Raw genomic sequence first — 18,433 nt, 5'->3', positions numbered from 1 at the left:
CTTTTGCATTTCTTTTCCATGGGGATTGTCTTGATCCCTGTCTCCTGTACAATGTCACAAACCTCCATCCATAGTTCATTAGGCACTCTATCTATCAGATCTAGCCCTTAAATCTATTTCTCACTTTCACTGTATAGTCATAAAGGATTTGATTTAGGTCATACCTGGGCTGCGTGGGTGCAGGAGGGCCTAGAGGAGCCATCCCACGTTGAAGGTCAGGAACGGCGGTGGTGAGGAGTTATCCCTCATCCAAGGTAAGGAGCAGTGGCTGCGCTTTGCTGTAGCAGCCGTGAAGAGATATCCCACACCCAAGGTAAGAGAAACTTAGTTAAGATGGTAGGTGTTGTAAGAGGCCATCAGAGGGCCGACACACTGAAACAATACTCAAAGAAAACTAGTCAATCTAATCACACTAGGACCACAGCCTTGTCTAACTCAATGAAACCAAGCCATGCCCGCGGGGCAACCCAAGACAGGTGGGTCATGGTGGAGAGGTCTGACAGAATGTGGTCCACTGGAGAAGAGAATGGCAAACCACTTCAGTATTCTTGCCTTGAGAACCCCATGAACAGCATGAAAAGGCAAAATGATAGGATACTGAAAGGGGAACTCCCCAGGTCAGTAGGTGCCCAATATGCTACTGGAGATCAGTGGAGAAATAACTCCAGAAAGAATGAAGGGATGGAGCCAAAGCAAAAACAATACCCAGCTGTGTATGTGACTGGTGATAGAAGCAAGGTCTGATGCTGTAAAGAGCAATACTGCATAGGAACCTGGAATTTCAGGTCCATGAATCAGGGCAAATTGGAAGTAGTCAAACAGGAGATGGCAGGAGTGAACGTCGACATTCTAGGAATCAGTAAACTAAAATGGACTGGAATGGGTGAAATTAACTCAGATGACCATTATATCTACTACTGTGGGCAGGAATCCCTCAGAAGAAATGGAGTAGCCATCATGGTCAACAAAAGAGTCCAAAATACAGTACTTGGATGCAATCTCAAAAATGACAGAATGATCTCTGTCCGTCTCCAAGGCAAACCATTCAATATCACGGTAATCCTAGTCTATGCCCCAACCAGTAACACTGAAGAAGCTGAAGTTGAACGGTTCTATGAAGACCTACAAGACCTTTTGGAACTAACACCCAGAAAAGATGTCCTTTGCATTATAGGGGACTGGAATGCAAAAGTAGGAAGTCAAGAAACCCCTGGAGTAACAGGCAAATTTGGCCTTGAAATGTGGAATGAAGCAGGGAAAAGACTAATAGAGTTTTGCCAAGAAAATGCACTGGTCATACCAAACACCCTCTTCCAACAACACAAGAGAAGACTCTACACATGGACATCACCAGATGGTCAACACTGAAATCAGATTGATTTTATTCTTTGCAGCCAAAGATGGAGAAGCTCTATACAGTCAGCAAAAACAAGACTGGGAGCTGACTGTGGCTCAGATCAGGAACTCCTTAGTACCAAATTCAGACTTAAATTGAAGAAAGTAGGGAAAACCGCTAGACCATTCATGTATAACCTAAATCAAATCCCTTATGATTATACACTGGAAGTGAGAAATAGATTTAAGGGCCTAGATCTGATAGACAGAGTGCCTGATGAACTATGGAATGAGGTTCGTGACATTGCGCAGGAGACAGAGATCAAGACCATCGCCATGGAAAAAAAATGCAAAAAAGAAAAATGGCTGTCTGGGGAGACCTTACAAATATCTGTGAAAAGAAGAGAGGCAAAAAACAAAGGAGAAAAGGAAAGATATAAGCATCTGAATGCAGAGTTCCAAAGAATAGCAAGAAGAGATAAGAAAGCCTTCTTCAGAGATCAATGCAAAGAAATAGAGGAAAACAACAGAATGGGAAAGACGAGAGATCTCTTCAAGAAAATTAGAGATACCAAGGCAACATTTCATGCAAAGATGGGCTTGATAAAGGACAGAAATGGTATGGACCTAATAGAAGCAGAAGGTATTAAGAAGAGTTGGCAAGAATACACAGAAGAACTGTAAAAAAGATCTTCACAACCCAGATAATCATGATGGTGTGATCACTCACCTAGAGCTAGACATCCTGGAATGTGAAGTCAAGTGGGCCTTAGAAAGCATCACTACGAACAAAGCTAGGGGAGGTAATGGAATTCCAGTTGAGCTATTTCAAATCCTGAATGATGATGCTGTGAAAGTGCTGCACTCAATATGCCAATAAATTTGGAAAACTCAGCAGTGGGCACAGGACTGGAAAAGGTCAGTTTTCATTCCAATCCCAAAGAAAGGCAATGCCAAAGAATGCTCAAACTACCGCACAATTGCACTCATCTCACATGCTAGTAAAGTAATGCTCGGAATTCTCGAAGTCATGCTTCAGCAATACGTGAACCGCGAACTTCCTGATGTTCAAGCTGGTTTTAGAAAAGGCAGAGGAACCAGAGATCAAATTGCCAACATCTGCTGGATCATGGAAAAAGCAAGAGAGTTCCAGAAACACATTTATTTCTGCTTTATTGACTAAGCCAAAGGCTTTGACTGTGTGGATCACAAGAAACTGTGGAAAATTCTTCAAGAGATGGGAATATCAGACCACCTGACTTGCCTCCTGAGAAATCCATATGCAGGTCAGGAAGCAACAGTTAGAACTGGACATGGAACAACAGACTGGTTCCAAATAGGAAAAGGAGTACATCAAGGCTGTATATTGTCACCCTGCTTATTTAACTTCTATGCAGAGTACATCATGAGAAACACTGGACTGGAAGAAGCACAGGCTGGAATCAAGATTGCTGGAAGAAATATCAATAACCTCAGATATGCAGATGACACCACTCTTATGGCAGAAAGTGAAGAGGAACTCAAAAGTGTCTTGATGAAAGTGAAAGAGTAGAGTGAAAATGTTGGCTTAAAGCTCAACATTCGGAAAACTAAGATCATGGCCTCCGGTCCCATCAATTCATGGGAAATAGATGGGGAAACAGTGGAAACAGTGTCAGACTTTATTTTGGGGGGCTCCAAAATCACTGCAGATGGTGACTGCAGCCATGAAATTAAAAGACGCTTACTCCTTGGAAGAAAAGTGATGATCAACCTATATAGCATAATTCAAAAGCAGAGACATTACTTTGCTGGCTAAGGTCCATCTAGTCAAGGCTATGGCTTTTCCAGTAGTCATGTATGGATGTGAGAGTTGGACTGTCAAGAAGGCTGAGCACCGAAGAATTGATGCTTTTGAACTGTGGTGTTGGAGAAGACTCTTGAGAGTCCCTTGGACTTCAAGGAGATCCAACCAGTCCATTCTGAAGGACATCAGCCCTGGGATTTCTTTGGAAGGAATGATGCTAAAGCTGAAACTCTAGTACTTTGGCCACCTCATGCGAAGAGTTGACTCATTGGAAAAGACTTTGATGCTGGGAGGGATGGGAGCAGGAGGAGTGAAGAATCAAAGCTTCTCCATTTTGTAAGGTTCTGGGAAAAGAGCCTTTGGAAATCCCCTGATCTCACCCACCACCTGCAAACCAATCAGAACCCTTGGCCAACCCAGGAAATTCGAATCAAGCCCTGGAAAGGAGAACCAGTCAGAACTCAACACCTAACCCTTCACCAGAACGTGATCAGTCAGACCCGGAGACTCCCGTTTTTCGAATTTTTTGCGCGATAATACCCTATATAAGCAATGTAACCCAGAGCTCAGGGCTCCTCCCTATAGCTGTTGGGTCGGTGTCGGTGGGAGCCCCAGCTCGAGCTTGGTAATAAAAACTCTCTTGCTTTTGCATCAGATATCGGCTCCCTGGTGGTCATTGGGAGATTTCGTGACCTGGGCATAACATTTGGGGGCTCGTCCGGGATCTCCCACCGGCTCCATGGGAAGACCGATCTGGAGAGTCATCTGCAGCTGGTAAGCTTTTTTCTGTCTTTCTTTTCACTCCTGGTAGGGCCTGGTTTCTGAGACCGGTATACGACTCAGGCAGACGCGCCGGAAAGTCACCAGTGGGGGTCATTGGGAGACGTCCCCGACCCCGGCGTGGGGGGACGGAGTGCCCCTCTTCTCTGTAGACGATAGCAGGTCGCTCCCGCTGAACGGCCGGAGGCTGTTGTCATTCGGTTTTACCTCTGGACTCCCGGAGGTGTATTTCTCCTGTCTCTGTCTGTTTGTGTGGCTGTTCGTATTGTCTGTGTTAATTTACCAACATCTGACTGATCCAGGGATGATGGGGCAATGCCATTCTAGCCCCACACCTCTATCCTTGGTTACTGATAATATTAAGGAGGTCAAGATGCGCGCTCATGACCTCAGTGTAGAAATTAAAAGGAATAAATTAATCACTTTTTGCAGCACAGAATGGCCGACCTTCCATGTAGGCTTGCCCTCAGAAGGCACCTCTGACTTGGGAACTGTACACCGAGTCCGAGATATCATCTTCTGACTGCGGATCGGACACCCTGACCAAGTTCCCTTTGTCAGCACATGTGTCTCCTCGGACAATTCATTTCTGAGTGTTAGGCAAGAGCCCAGTTTCTGGCCCTGGAAGGGGTCCCTCTTCCTGCAAAAAATGGCGACTCTGGCGGGGACTCTTCTTTGCCGAGACTGACATCCTGACCACTTGGGGTACTCAGGGGCCAGCATGCCTGCCAATGGACCAGACCCAGTGGCCGCAACTGGGACCCTTTTGTCCCTGGTCTCCTCCTGACGCAGACAACTGGCCAGAGTGCCCCGACCGGTAAGGTACAAGAGACTTTATTGATCTCTCTCCCCTTCTCTCTCTATCTCCTCTCCTTAACCCTTCCTATCCTTCCCTGTTTTTCTAGTCCCCCAGTCCTGGACGCAGGAATCTGGTCGAAGGGCCCTCAGTCTGAGCTGAGGATTGGAGACTGATCACTTCCTCTTGGCAGAGAACTCGAATTCTGGTTCTGATTTCTGGTAGGGCCGAGTTCCTGTCCTCCCTTCTCTGGAGGCCCAGGGTAAAGTCCTGTAATGCCTGGGTATCTGTAGGTGGCAGGAGACGTCTGTAAGACCACCCCTTTTGCACCCCCTCTCCTGCCTCCTCTCCCGCCTCCTCTCCCTTCTTTTTCAACCTGGCTTCCTTTCCTTCCTTGAAATCTTTGATGTTAGTACTTGGATCTGAAGTTCTGTGTCTCTATAGGAGGTTTTCTGAGAGACTGTATTTTTGTATTTAAGGGCTTCTCTGGTGGAGCTGAGGTTAAAGCATCTGCCTGCAATATGGGAGACCTGGGTTCGATCCCTAGGTCAAGAAGATCCCCTGGAAAAGGAAATTTTGCTTTGTCTGGCAACCATGTGGTTTAGACCTGCCGCCATTTTGTTAAAACTTGATTTTCTTTCCCTGTGCCTTGAGACCAGGGCTCTCAGGAACACTTATCTAGACCATCTCTAACTCCTGACACTGAGGAAAAAGGAAAAAAAAAAAGACTTGAAGCTAGATCTTACACTGTGTCTGTCTAAATATGTCTTGGTAATATTTTTGTATATGAGCTCTATTTATTTGGCTTAAAAAAAGGTAAGTGCTTACAAATCAAGTAATTCTAAATTAAACAATAAATTCCAGGTTTATGTGAACTGGGAAATATTCAGTGTTAAATACCTGATATTAATGTTTGTTTGTTGACCTATTTAATATAGACATGTCTTAGAGTACTTAACGTTCAGTTCAGTTCAGTTCATTCGCTCAGTCGTGTCCGACTCTCTGCGACCCCATGAATCGCAGCCCGCCAGGCCTCCCTGCTCATCACCATCTCCCGGAGTTCACTCAGACTCACGTCCATCGAGTCCATGATGCCATCCAGCCATCTCATCCTCGGTCGTCCCCTTCTTCTCCTGCCCCCAATCCCTCCCAGCATCAAAGTCTTTTCCAATGAGTCAACTCTTTGCATGAGGTGGCCAAAGTACTGGAGTTTCAGCTTTAGCATCATTCCTTCCAAAGAAATCCCAGGGCTGATCTCCTTCAGAATGGACTGGTTGGATCTCCTTGCAGTCCAAGGGACTCTCAAGAGTCTTCTCCAACACCACAGTTCAAAAGCATCAATTCGGTCACTTCCAGGCGGCGCGGAACGGAGTTGCCAACGGCCTGTGGAGCAACATGCCTAAATTTTATTGTGATTACTGCGACACATACCTCACCCATGATTCTCCGTCTGTGAGAAAGACGCACCGCAGTGGTAGGAAGCACAAAGAGAACGTGAAAGACTACTATCAGAAATGGATGGAAGAGCAGGCTCAGAGCCTGATTGACAAAACAACTGCTGCATTTCAACAAGGAAAGATACCTCCTACTCCATTCTCTGCTCCTCCTCCTGCAGGGGCAATGATCCCACCTCCCCCCAGTCTCCCGGGTCCTCCTCGCCCTGGGATGATGCCTGCACCTCACATGGGGGGCCCTCCCATGATGCCGATGATGGGTCCCCCTCCTCCTGGGATGATGCCAGTGGGACCTGCTCCTGGAATGAGGCCGCCTATGGGAGGCCACATGCCAATGATGCCTGGGCCCCCAATGATGAGACCTCCTGCCCGTCCCATGATGGTCCCCACCCGGCCAGGAATGACCCGACCAGACAGATAAGGAGATTGGGGAGCCTCTTTATATCAGTTTTGTATTACTTGTACTTCACCAGGAGATCATGGTGCTGTGACTTAGGGTGTTTCCTAACAGCATGACAAGGAAAACTTGTTCCCCCTTCCTATCAGAGAGAGTAGTTTTGGAGGGAAGTAGTGGGACAGAAAAAACAATTTTCATTTGTATTGTGAAATGTGAAAATAAAATTGTCAACTCTTTTAGTTAAAAATGTGTTCCCTTTTTTCCTCCTTTCTGTATTCTTTTTGTATTATAACAGAGATTCCTGTTGTCTTTCTCTAGCTCATTCTCCCTTCAGGATACCCTCTGCCTGACGTTGTTTTCCGTTAGCTGTAGAGTGGGTAAAGTTTGCTTGTGAAAAAACTGGTAAATCCAACACTTGTAGAGCTTTTGTCGATTAAAATAATAAAGAGCACCTGGTTAATTTTTCACATTAATAAAAAAAAAAAAGCATCAATTCTTTGGCACTCAGGCTTCATCACAGTCCAACTCTCACATCCATACATGACCACAGGAAAAACCATAGCCTTGACTAGATGGACCTTAGTCGGCAAAGTAATGTCTCTGCTCTTGAATATGCTATCTAGGTTGGTCATAACTTTTCTTCCATGAGATTTTATAAATTATAATGTATATTATTTCAATAACCCTGAGGTGTGTACTATTATATCCCTGTTTGAAGATAAGGAAGCTGAAGCATAGATGTTATGTGTTTTGCCCAAGGTCAGAAATCTTGTTCATGGTAGACTGGGTTCTGATTCACTTTATGGGTTCAAGATCCCATACCTGGCCTCTCCACAGTTCAGTTCAGTCCTTCAGTCCTGTCTCACTCTTTGCAACCCCGTGGACTGCAGCATTCCAGGCTTCCCTCATCACTTCCAAATGTTGCCCTGTTCATCACTTCCAGTGTTCAGCACTTCCAGAGCTTGCTCAAACTCATGTCCATCAAGTCAGTGATACATCCAACCATCTCATCCTCTGTCGTCCCCTTCTCCTCCTGCCTTCAATCTTTCCTAGCATCAGGGTCTTTTCCAATGAGTCAGTTCTCTGCATCAGGTGGTCAAAGTATTAGAGATTCAGCTTCAGCATAGTTCTTCCAATAAATATTTAGGACTGATTTCCTTTAGGATTGACCAGTGTGAACTCCTTGCAGTCCAAGGGACTCTCAAAAGTCTTCTCCAGCACCATAGTTTGAAAGAATCAATTCTTCAGCGCTCAGCCTTCTTTATGGCCCAACGCACACAGCCATACATGACTACTGGAAAAACCATAGCTCTGACTTGACAGAACTTTCTTGGCAAACTAATGTCTCTGCCTTTAAATATGCTGTCTATGTTGGTCATAGCTTTTCTTCCAAGAAGCAAACGTCTTTTAATTTCATGGCTGCAGTCACCATCTGCAGTGATTTTGGAGCCCAGGAAAATAAAGTCTGACACCGTTTCCATTGTTTCCCCATCTGTTTGCCATGAAGTGATGAGGCCGTATGCCACGATCTTAGTTTTTTGAAGTTGAGTTTTAAGCCAGCTTTTTCACTCTCCTCTTTGACTTTCATCAAGAGGTTCTTTAGTTCTTCTTTGCTTTCAGCCATAAGGGTGGTGTTATCTGCATATTTAAGGTTATTGATATTTTTCCCAGTAATCTTGATTCCATCTTTTACTTCATCCAGCCTGGCATTTCTCATGATGTATTCTGCATATAACTTAAATAAGCAGGGTGACAATATACAGCCTTGATGGACTCCTTTCTCAATTTGGAACCAGTCTGTTGTTCCACATCCAGATCTAGCTGTTACTTCTTTACCTGCATACAGATTTCTCAGGAGGCAGGTCAGGTGGTCTCGTATTCCCATCTCTTGAAGAATTTTCCAGTTTGTTGCGATCCACACAGTCAAAGGCTTTAGTGTAGACAATGAAGCAGAAGCAGATGTTTTCTGGAATTCTCTTGCTTTTTCTATGATCCAATAAATGTTGTCAATTTGATCTCTGGTTCCTCTGCCTTTTCTAAATCCAGCTTGACCATCTGGATTTTCTCTGTTCACATACTGTTGAAGCCTAGCTTGGAGAATTTTGAGCATTACCTTGCTAGTGTGTGAGATGAGTATAATTGTGTGGTAATTTGAACAGTCTTTGATATTACCTTTCTTTGGGATTGGAATGAAAACTGACCTTTTCCAGTCCTGTGGCCACTGCTGAACTTTCCAAATTTGCTGGCGTATTGAGTGCAGCACTTTGACAGCATCATCTTTTAGGATTTGAAATAGCTCAGCTGGAATTCCATCACCTCCACTAGCTTTGTTTCTAGTGATGCTCCTAAGGCCCACTTGACTTCACACTCCAAGATTTCTGGCTTTAGGTGAGTGACCACACCACCATGGACATCTGGGTCATTAAGACCTTTTCTGTATAGCTCTTCTTCTAGGCCAAAGGACTAGAGCACCCCCAAATCCCCTTCCTTTTCAGGTCTCCAGTCACATCTTAGGAGTCCACATCCTGAGCTGGGCCCATCTGAACAGGTGCCGCCCTCCCTTTGCTCTGTTTAGGGGCCCCGGGGGATGGGAGGAAGCCCTCAGACACACCTGCCCCCACATCCAGGCTCTGCCCCTGCTTAACCTGCTGCCTCAGACCCTGACCTCACCTCTCTGGGCTTCCGTTTCCCTTCTTCTGTCAATTAGTGGCAATCATCCTTTTCTCAGACATTTATCCTGAGGATGGGGAGTTAGGTGGAGTCTCAACCCCCTACTTACCCAGGAGTCTTCCTCGGCCTGAGTGTGACCAAGACCCAGTTGTTCTCAGCTCTGCAGATGCAGCCACCAGCTGTGCATCTCTGCAATAACCACACACACCTCTGGGCCCAGATATACACCAGGAGGCAAAGGGGAAAGCGAAGGCCCTCACGTCTGAGTCTCTCAGGCCTGCCCACCCACCGGGCCCTACCCTGGGCTATTGCCCCCTTCCTGTTGAGCTCGTAGAGAAACAAGCTCAGCTCTGACATGCCAGGTCCTTCTTGGCTCAGCACATCCCACCCTGGATCTGTGAAGGAAGACCTGCCACCAACAGACTGTGAGGCCCTTGGCAAATCACTCTCCCACCCAGTGGGCTTCTTCCCAGCCCCTCCCATTCTCCCCCTTTCCCACATGATACCTGCCTGCCTTGCTGATGTTGCTCTGGCCAATGGGGTAAAGTTTGCTGCCAGGCCTTTGATCTAGAAGAGGAGAGCTGGATGCTTACCCCATACCACACCCCGCTCCCCGCACCAGCACCCACCGTGAGCTCCGGAGCAAGGCCAAGGCTGGGCGAGGAGCCTGGAGTCAGGGTCCATCCTGCTGCACTGTGAGCAGGCTTTTCCAGATACAGGGGAAGCGGGACCTGGGGGTAAAGTGGAGAAGGGCTTGGGAAGGGGACAAGCTGCGGTCAGCAAAGGGGAAGTAACGAGTTAGACTTGCAGACAAACATAGAACTTCCGCCCTGAAGGAACCTTATATCTGGGTGTCTCTGCCCATGTGCACTTCTACCAAAGGCCATAGTGGGCATCGGGGTTCAGGCAGCTTTACCTTAGGTAAACAGATAAAAAGCTTTTTAAAATTTTTTATGTTTAACAGGCAATGTAAAGTCAAGAGTGGGTTTAGCAGCCTTAGGAGACAGAGGAGCTAAGCAGCAGAGGCTAAGGAGGGTGCAGCCACAGGCAGGAGAGCCGGCTGGGACTACAGGTGGTTTGGAAGCAAGGCTGTGATAGAGCAAGTCTCTTATCACCGATCGTCATTGAAGGGAGACAGGGCCCAGCCCAGCTCATCACTCATCTGATTGTAAACCCTTGGTAGATATTCTGTGCAAGCAACACAGCTTGCTGAAAAGAAGCTGCTTTAGTTTAAATACTGACCTCTGCAACTTAGCACAACACTGCTCAGTTAGGTTTAAGCCCCAGGAAGAAGCCAACAGGAGGTTGTGTGCAGCTGGTGTGAAGGTGGCTCTGTGACTTACAAGGTACCTTTGAGATGTGGGAGCAGCAGCTTAAAAACACCCAGTGCCAGGGCTGCAGAGAAACTAGAGACCACACCAGAGGCCCTGCGGGGAGGGACTCAGGTCCTGGGTGGTGGGCACATGCGTGCAGCACAGACCCCTGCCCATCTCTCCCCATGTGGGACAGGACAGCAGGTGGTGACAGACAGCCGTGTGACCTGGGCTCCAGGAAGGCAGGTACACTGCCCCGGACCCAGGACAGCTGTGCTACAGAAACACCACATGCTTGCTCCACATCCTCCTGGGACAGGACACCCTGTATCCTCCCGAGCAATCAGCTCAACCTGGATGCAGGAAAGAGGCTGGAGGCACACAGAGGCCCCACCCTGGACAATCCTTCCCAGGCAGGCTCCGTGGCCACGTTCCTGACCCTGGGCCCAGTTTCCTCCTTTTCTCCGTGGGGTGATACCACCTGCTCTCAGAGGTGCAGTGAGGATCCGATGAGGACCCAGGTGACAGTGCTGTCACAGCGATGGCCCAGCCCAGGCTCCACAGGAGTGAATTTCCCCGCAGGAAAGAGGAACAGGGAGTGGGATCCCAGTGGAGACTGGCATCAGGGGAGCAATGTTCCTGGAGGTCAGGTCCCTACTGCACCTCCCTGTTGCCTGCACGTGTGTAACATACATGCAGAGTACTGAGAAAGGGGCTCAACAGAGCAGGAGAAGCACTGGCACCGCGCTGGGGCCCTTCACCCCTGACATCCCTGCAGATGCAGCAGGTGGAGGTGATTCGAGTTTGGCTCCACTGGGGAAGTGAGCGGTGCACTTACGGTCGTGTGTGCGCTGCTTGGACCCAGAACAGGGTGAGGAGAGTCGTGTCTGTTGGTCTGAGAAGAGGGCACATGCGCATCCAGGAAGCACTCCATCTGGAGCCTCTTGATCTGAGACTTTACCCCCAGGGGTCAGGGTCCCTGTTACCCATTCATCTTCCTCATCCTTCAGCCTGACCCACTGGCCCAAAAATCTAGTCCCTGGACCCAAGCTATTCTGTGTCCTGAGAATTTGACACTGGGATTCCTGGTGCCTGGACCTAAGCCCCCTGCTGGCAGGGGCCTCAGGGGACGGACCGTGAGCTCCTGCAGGGGACCTGTCCTGCTTCCTGTATTTCCTGAACTGTGCGAGTTTGGGGGTTTCTTTTCTTTCTCTGACCTGCCATTCTTCCCCCAGCACCCTCTTCTGTGCTCACTTAGTCAGACTCAGTTTCTGTTGCTCAGAATCACAGGGATCTCTCCTGACACAGGGCTCACTGTGAAATTGCATCAACCACACATTGGGCTCAATGGGGTCCAGCTCTAAGGGCTCAGGGAGACATGGGGGTGGACACTGAATGGTTCTGTACCCAGTGCCTGAAACCCTGCCCAGGAGTCTGTGCAGGATGGGAATTCTCCAGAAACTGATGAAGAAATGAACTCCTATTTCTGAAGGTCAGGCAGGCGATGGCCATGACTGCTGATGGTTCGATCCCTGAATCGATCCTTCTCCAGACCCACCCCGGTATTCTTGCCTGGAAAATCCCATGGATGGAAGAGGCCGGCAGGCTAGGGTGGCAAAGAATCTGACATGACCTAGCAACCTTACTTTGCCTCTTTTTTTTTTTTTTTGCTGACGTCTTCAGGAAGGAATGGAAGGGCAAGTTGAAGCCTCAGGGTAACACTGGCTGAGAAGGAGTCAGAGTCAGAGGCGCTGAGGAAAGTCTTTTGAGGGAGGTTTGGACAACAGTGGGGAGAAGGCTCTGCAGCACATGGGGAGGGACTGAGGAGACGTCCTGCGATCATTTCCAGGTCCCGGGTCTCTGGCTTCCTGCCCTGGGCTCCAGACATGGAAGCCTGTTTGGTGTTCACATGCTCCACACGTGGAAACACAGAGAGTCGGTGCCCTGTGGAGCAGGCCCATGGGGATGAGAGCCACACCCAGATGCTCCCCTTTCCTCCCGGGAGAGGAGGAGACTGAGGCATCCCATGAAAGCTCCTCACAAGGTCCTGGCAGGTGCAATCTCAGATGGGTGACCAGGTCAGAACATGGCCTTGGATGGTCTTACCCTCCATCCCTGCTCCCATCTCCCAGCCCCTCAGTCCTGCCCTAAGGATGGAGTGAGCCTGGCCTCCAGCTCTGCCCTCAGGAGACCCCAGGCTCTTGCACACTGCTTTGGTCTGCAGTTAAGGTTTGGCATCTGTGCTCAGAGTCATGGGCAGCCAGAGAAAAGCTGGAGGTGAGTACTGCGAAGGTCAATATACTTAAGGGTCATTCTAGCCCTGTGTGGGGAATAGCAGAGTGGGGCAGGGCAGTGCCCCAAGGTAAACACAGGAAAGTGGTTCTAGAAGCTCCTACAGGAGTCCTGGTGAAACGTGAAGGCACCCTGGGTGAGGTGTGTGCTGTCTCTCTCTCCTCTCTGTTGATGGCTGACCCTCTCTCACACTTGCACACAAGCCCTCTTCTCTCAATCACCCTTGGGTTCCCCGTGTCCATTGGTCCCCGGGGCTGGAGGAGGAGCATCCCCCTGGTCAGCCCAAGTCAGATGACACGGGTATCCCTGAGTATCCCACGGTGCCTGTGGGGATCCAGGGTCTGAGGGAAACGATTGGATGGGAGCCCAGCGGGCAGGCAGGAAGATCCATGGAGAACGTGCGCCCTGCGTCCCTGCGAGTCAGGCTCCCGGGGAAGAAGGTCAGGCATCTGGAGCCCAGGTGAGCCCCTCAGTCAATGTAAGGAAGCCTCAGTGTATCAGCTCGTATTTACTAAAACAGAGTCTGGTGAACACTAGGTGGAGAGAACCAGAGCAACCTGAAATATCTTATCCAGCCTCACCCCCAGCTGAAAAAGAAACCAACGGTCAGAGAGTTGTGTCTTTGGCCCAGGCTGTTTCATCTCCTGACACTCCGAAAACTTCCTTGACCTGTTTCTGCCTCCTTGTTTCTCCTACTTTCTTTCTTAAAATCAACCGCTGTTCCTGCTCCCCACTTGGACTTTCATGGAAACTCCACTGGTCTCTCAGTGCACTCTGGACCCAAAGAGCCCCTGGCACCTTGTCGTGTGCTCCACCCACGGTGTTGTCACACCACTGCTGCCACCAACATATCACCACCATTGTCATCAAGAAGCCGCCGCCTGAAGCTCCACATAGACAATTCTTCATGAAGACGTACACGTGGCCAACAGGTACATGAAAACATACTCAGCATTACGGATTATTAGAGAAATGCAAACCAAACCACAATAAGTCATCTCCCCTACAGCAATCACAGGGGCCGCCACCTCCATCTACAGTGCTCTGAGGCTGTGGAGAAAGGGAACCCTCTTCACTGCTGGCGGGAATGTAAATTGGTACAGCCACTATGGAAGACCATATGGAGTTTTCTTCAACAACTGAAAATAGAGCTACCATATGATTTAGCAATCCCGCTTCTGGGCATATATCTAGAAAAAATTAAAGCTCTAGTATGAAAAGATACATGTACCCTGATATTCATAGCAGTACCATTCATAACGGCCAAGACACAACATTAACCAAAATGTCTGTTGAGAGATTAATGAATAAAGCAAATGTGGTGCATGTATACATACCATGGAATCCTACTCAGCCATAAAGAAGAATGAAATAATGTTATCTGTAACAATATGTATGGATCTAGAGATTGCTATACTGAGTGAAGTAAGTCAGACAAAGATAAACGTGATATTAACTTACATGTAGAATCCAGAAAATAATACAAATGAACTTAGAGAATAGAAACAGACTCATAGACATAGAAAATGAACTTTTTACCAAAGTTTTGGAGGGATAGGTAAATTAGGAGATGAGAAAAACAGATACATACCAGATAAACAAGGACCTGCCCACTGTAGTAGCATAGGACCAGTATTCAATATTTTGTAATACACTATAATGGAAATTAAAAAAAAAAAGAATAGAGATATACACATGCTCAGATGCTCTGTCATGTCTGACTCTCTGTAACCCCGTGGACTGTAGCATGCCAGGCTCCAGTGTCTAAGGGATCTCCCAGACAAGAATATTGGAGTGGGGTATCATTTCCTCCTCCAGGGAATCTTCCCTACCCAGGAATCAAACCTGCGTCTCTTGCTTTGCAGACTCATTCTTTACCGCTAGCGCCACCTGGGAAGCCCAGATAAATACATAGATACCTGTATAATTGAAGCACTTTGCTGTATACCTGAAATTAACAGAATATTGTAAATCAATTATCCTTCAGTAAAACAAACAAACAAAATAGTCACTGCCTAAATAAGACACATCAGCTAGGGCCAAAGGTGAGTTGATGTTGGAGGAGAGGTCTAGAGACCAGCACCAGGGGAAGACTCTTCTTGCTGGGACATCAGAGCCTGTGGAGGGCGAGAGAGGAGCCCCTGCTACTTCTGGATCCCAACAACCCTGACTGACTTTCTCCCACTTTCAACGCCTTTGAACACCTGGCCTCTCACTGCCAGTTCGCCTGCCTCTGCCTTTATTCTGCCTCCAGTGTCGTCTTTAGTCCAAAGTAAGTGGTTTCTGATGGGAGGGGAGTGTGGGGGAGGATGGATTCGTGTGTATGAGTGGCTGAGTCCCTTTGCTGTTCACCTGAAACTATCACAGCATTGTTAATCAACTATACTCCAATGCAAAATAAAAAGTTCTTAGTATGAAAAACAGTGGTTTCTTCCCGCCTCTCATTCTCTGGTCCCCCCTCCTCCCTTAATCCAGGCTCCAGGCCACTTCCTTTCTCTCTCCTCATCTATCACCTACATCCATCCCTTCCCTGCTGTGCTCAACCACAGAAATGCCAAATTCCTAACACCCAGCTTCTTTAATGTGGTCTCCCTCTCCTTCCCTCTAACAAGGTACCTCTGCACTTGAGCCCCTCACATGTCCTGGACCCTACACTGCTCTGGGGGTGGCTAAATCACTTTTTTGTCCTCCTGCAGACTCTCATAGATCTGGGTGAGCTCCTCCAGCTTCCTCTCCAGCTCCCAGGCCCGCTGCCTCAGGGTTTCAGCGGCTACTGCCTTGGCACCATCGTGCAGGTGCATTGACTCCTTCACCAGGAAGCCCACATCCACCAGGAGGAAGAGCCCTGCAGTGGCCAAGCCCGCGATCCGGGCTCCTTTGGCAATTGCTGAAGCTGTGGCTTTGAAACCTGCCTCTATCTGCTGGATGGCTGGGACTGAGATCCTCCCAGTGCTCATGTAGACGCTTGCTTTGGCTGCAGAGCCAGGGTTGGCATTGCCTGTCTCCAGGGCATGGATGTGCATTTCAATGCACTGTTCAGCTTCTGTGACTTTCTCTGTTGTGTCAACAATGTGGGGGTTGCTCTTGAGTACCTCTAGGAGAACCTTCCATTTCTTGACAACAGTTGACATCATGCGACTGGCTTCGGTTTCTGCTGATGACCTCTTCACATGTTCGATGATACTGGTGGACACACTGGTCACAGCAGCTGCTGTTCCCAGCCCTATCCCAGTGCCCAAGAGCACCACACTGGCCCCCCATTGTCACGGGTGCCAGAGCCAGGCCAACGATGGTCAGAATACTAGACACAGCACCAGTGCTGTGGACCATCACGTTGGAGATGGTACATCCCTTATGGACCTTCTCAACCTTGTCTGCGAGCTCGTGGAACTTGTCTATGAACTCCTCCAGCTGCCGTTTCACCCGAGGAAACTTATTCAGAAACCTCCTCCTGTCCAGCTGCTCTTTGGGGAGTCTTTCTTGGTCCTGCTCATCCAAGGCTCTTTTCAATTCCTTCAGATATTTGTGTAGTTCATCCGCGTCTTCTCTGTAACAATGAAGGTCAAGGGATTAGAAAGGCAGTTTGCGTGTCTGTAAAACTGGCTCCATAATATCTATTCTGCATAAATACAGATATTTTCCTATAAATCATTAGAAAAGAATTTTATAAATGTAAAAATTTCTCTTTCAATCTTAAACACATTTCATAGTTTATAGATGCTCCATCTTGAAATAGGAAACCTTGGAATAGGTAAAGGAAAGTCACCTTAGATACCGGCAACTTAAGAGAGGTATTGGAGAGAATTCTCAGGCGGTCCAGAGGTTACAACTCTGCACTCCCACTGCCGACCTTTGACTCAATCCCTAGTTGGGGAATGAGGATCCCACAGGCCATATTTCTCAGCAAAGAAAAGGTATGTGGTAAAGACGTCACACAGGTGCGTCTATACCATCACTTTGAAAGAGTGTTTAGAGTGGGAACTCCACATGTAAACAAAGACATGTAGGACTGGAGGAGAAAAGCTTCGTTCTAGGGCCTCAGTGTGTAGTGAGAAGTCTCCCTGCTCTTTGCCCTTGGCTACTGGGAAATGGTCCCTAAGCCCCGAGAATTCTGGCTGACAGGCGTGTCCTTGCCTGCCTGGCCTTTGGTCACTGGTCAGTCTGACAAGGTGACAAGTGACCCAGGGTCTCTGATACCCACGGTATCAGTTCTGCCATCTGGTAGAGCTGGACACTAGGGCACGAGTCTGACTTCTAGGAGGGGCTGGAGATGACAGGTCAGGGTAATTTGGCTTTTAAGCAAGGTGAGTGTCCCTGATGGGCAGTACTCCGTGCATCTTGTCACACACCAAATCCAGTTCACCAACGTGTCCTGAGGACAATGGAAGCTTCGTATGTGAAACCTACCCAGACTCTGCCGTGTGGCTGGTGGGAACATTTATCCTTCCCTGTAGTAAACTGTAGCTGGGATCATAAAGCTTTCAGTGAGTCCTGTCTATTCTATAGGGAATTCTTGAAACTGAGAGTTGCTTTGAGGATCCCTAAATTTCCACTGAAGTCAAAGTAAGGGCAGTCCTGGGCACTGTGCCCCTAGACTTTGCAGACTGGCTGTCTCTATGACTTAGAATTTTTTATACCCCCACAGTCAGAGCTAGAAGGCACCTTATAGCCATTTGGTCTGCCATCTGCTGTCTTCTAAGCATTGAGCCCTTGACCTTCTCAGCAGAAGGTCACTGGGTCCACCCACTGCCCCAATTGACAGGGAAGCGGGGAGATGTGCTCTGAGCCCTGGTTTCCCTAGGACTCTCTAGCTCACTCACTGACTCCTGACCGTCACCCAGCACCCTCAACCGCTCAGGGGTCACCAACCTAACTCACAATTTACCTGGTGACAGCTTCACCTGCCTGCACCCAAAGACCGTGTGCAACCTGTGGAACCTCTAAAGATTCAAGGGACTTGAGGAAACACCCATCTGAACAGCTGAGCCTGAGGAGACCAGCTCTTGCACAGCTGGTGGAGGAAGCATTTTCCTCTTGGGTGGGGAGGTGTGAGGCTCCTCAGAATCCCTCAAATGTCACACAATCACAGCCACCTCATTGTGACCCTGGAGGGCTCCCTGAGCCATACGGTCATCACACTTTCAGGGGGACTCCACGTAGACTAGAAGAGGGTCCCAGATGGAGTGAGAAGCCAGGTCCCAGGCAGGGTGTGCAGACACAGTCATCCAGGGCCCTCTAGTCCAGCATGAGGGGAGCCCATCAGGGAGGGAAGAAATGTACCCCCTCCCACTCAGGGGACCTCTGCTATGGCCACAGCCCCTTCAGTTCTGTGTCCTTAGGGCCCACTCTCCTCACTCTAGTCCTGGCCCTGCTGCACAAGCCTGTCTACTAGTCCTCCAATCTGGACCCTCTGCTCCACCCTGACCCTGGGTCTGAGCCCTGGTAAGGCCACCCTGGTCCTTTGGATGAGATGATTGCACTTGATTCCCCATCTCTGACCCTGCAGTTCACTCTGAGGCCATCACCATAATCCATCAGACTGAATTGCTATTCCCATTGGACACAGGACAGATCTGAGATTCAAAGTCTTAAGCCAACAGGCCGCTCTTC

The 18,433-nt window shown here is 48.5% G+C and overlaps 2 protein-coding genes across 2 annotated transcripts; one reads left to right on the top strand and one right to left on the bottom strand.

Annotated features, from left to right (window-relative positions):
* LOC102172949 (U1 small nuclear ribonucleoprotein C) lies at positions 6,048-6,795 on the top strand. The gene has a single exon (XM_018048259.1). The coding sequence runs from the start codon at positions 6,093-6,095 to the stop codon at positions 6,570-6,572; it is 480 nt and encodes a 159-aa protein (XP_017903748.1). The 5' UTR covers positions 6,048-6,092; the 3' UTR covers positions 6,573-6,795.
* LOC106503920 (apolipoprotein L2) lies at positions 15,493-17,041 on the bottom strand. Its single transcript, XM_018049049.1, has 3 exons — positions 17,025-17,041; positions 16,138-16,370; positions 15,493-16,046 (listed from the first exon to the last, which is right to left on the bottom strand). Exons 1-3 carry the CDS (start codon positions 17,039-17,041, stop codon positions 15,493-15,495), a joined length of 804 nt encoding a protein of 267 aa, XP_017904538.1.

Source organism: Capra hircus, chromosome 5 (assembly GCF_001704415.2).
Source record: "Capra hircus breed San Clemente chromosome 5, ASM170441v1, whole genome shotgun sequence".
Lineage (NCBI taxonomy): Eukaryota > Metazoa > Chordata > Mammalia > Artiodactyla > Bovidae > Capra > Capra hircus.
The sequence above is the reverse complement of the archived record's forward strand: the minus strand, read 5'-3'. Positions and strand labels throughout refer to the sequence as shown.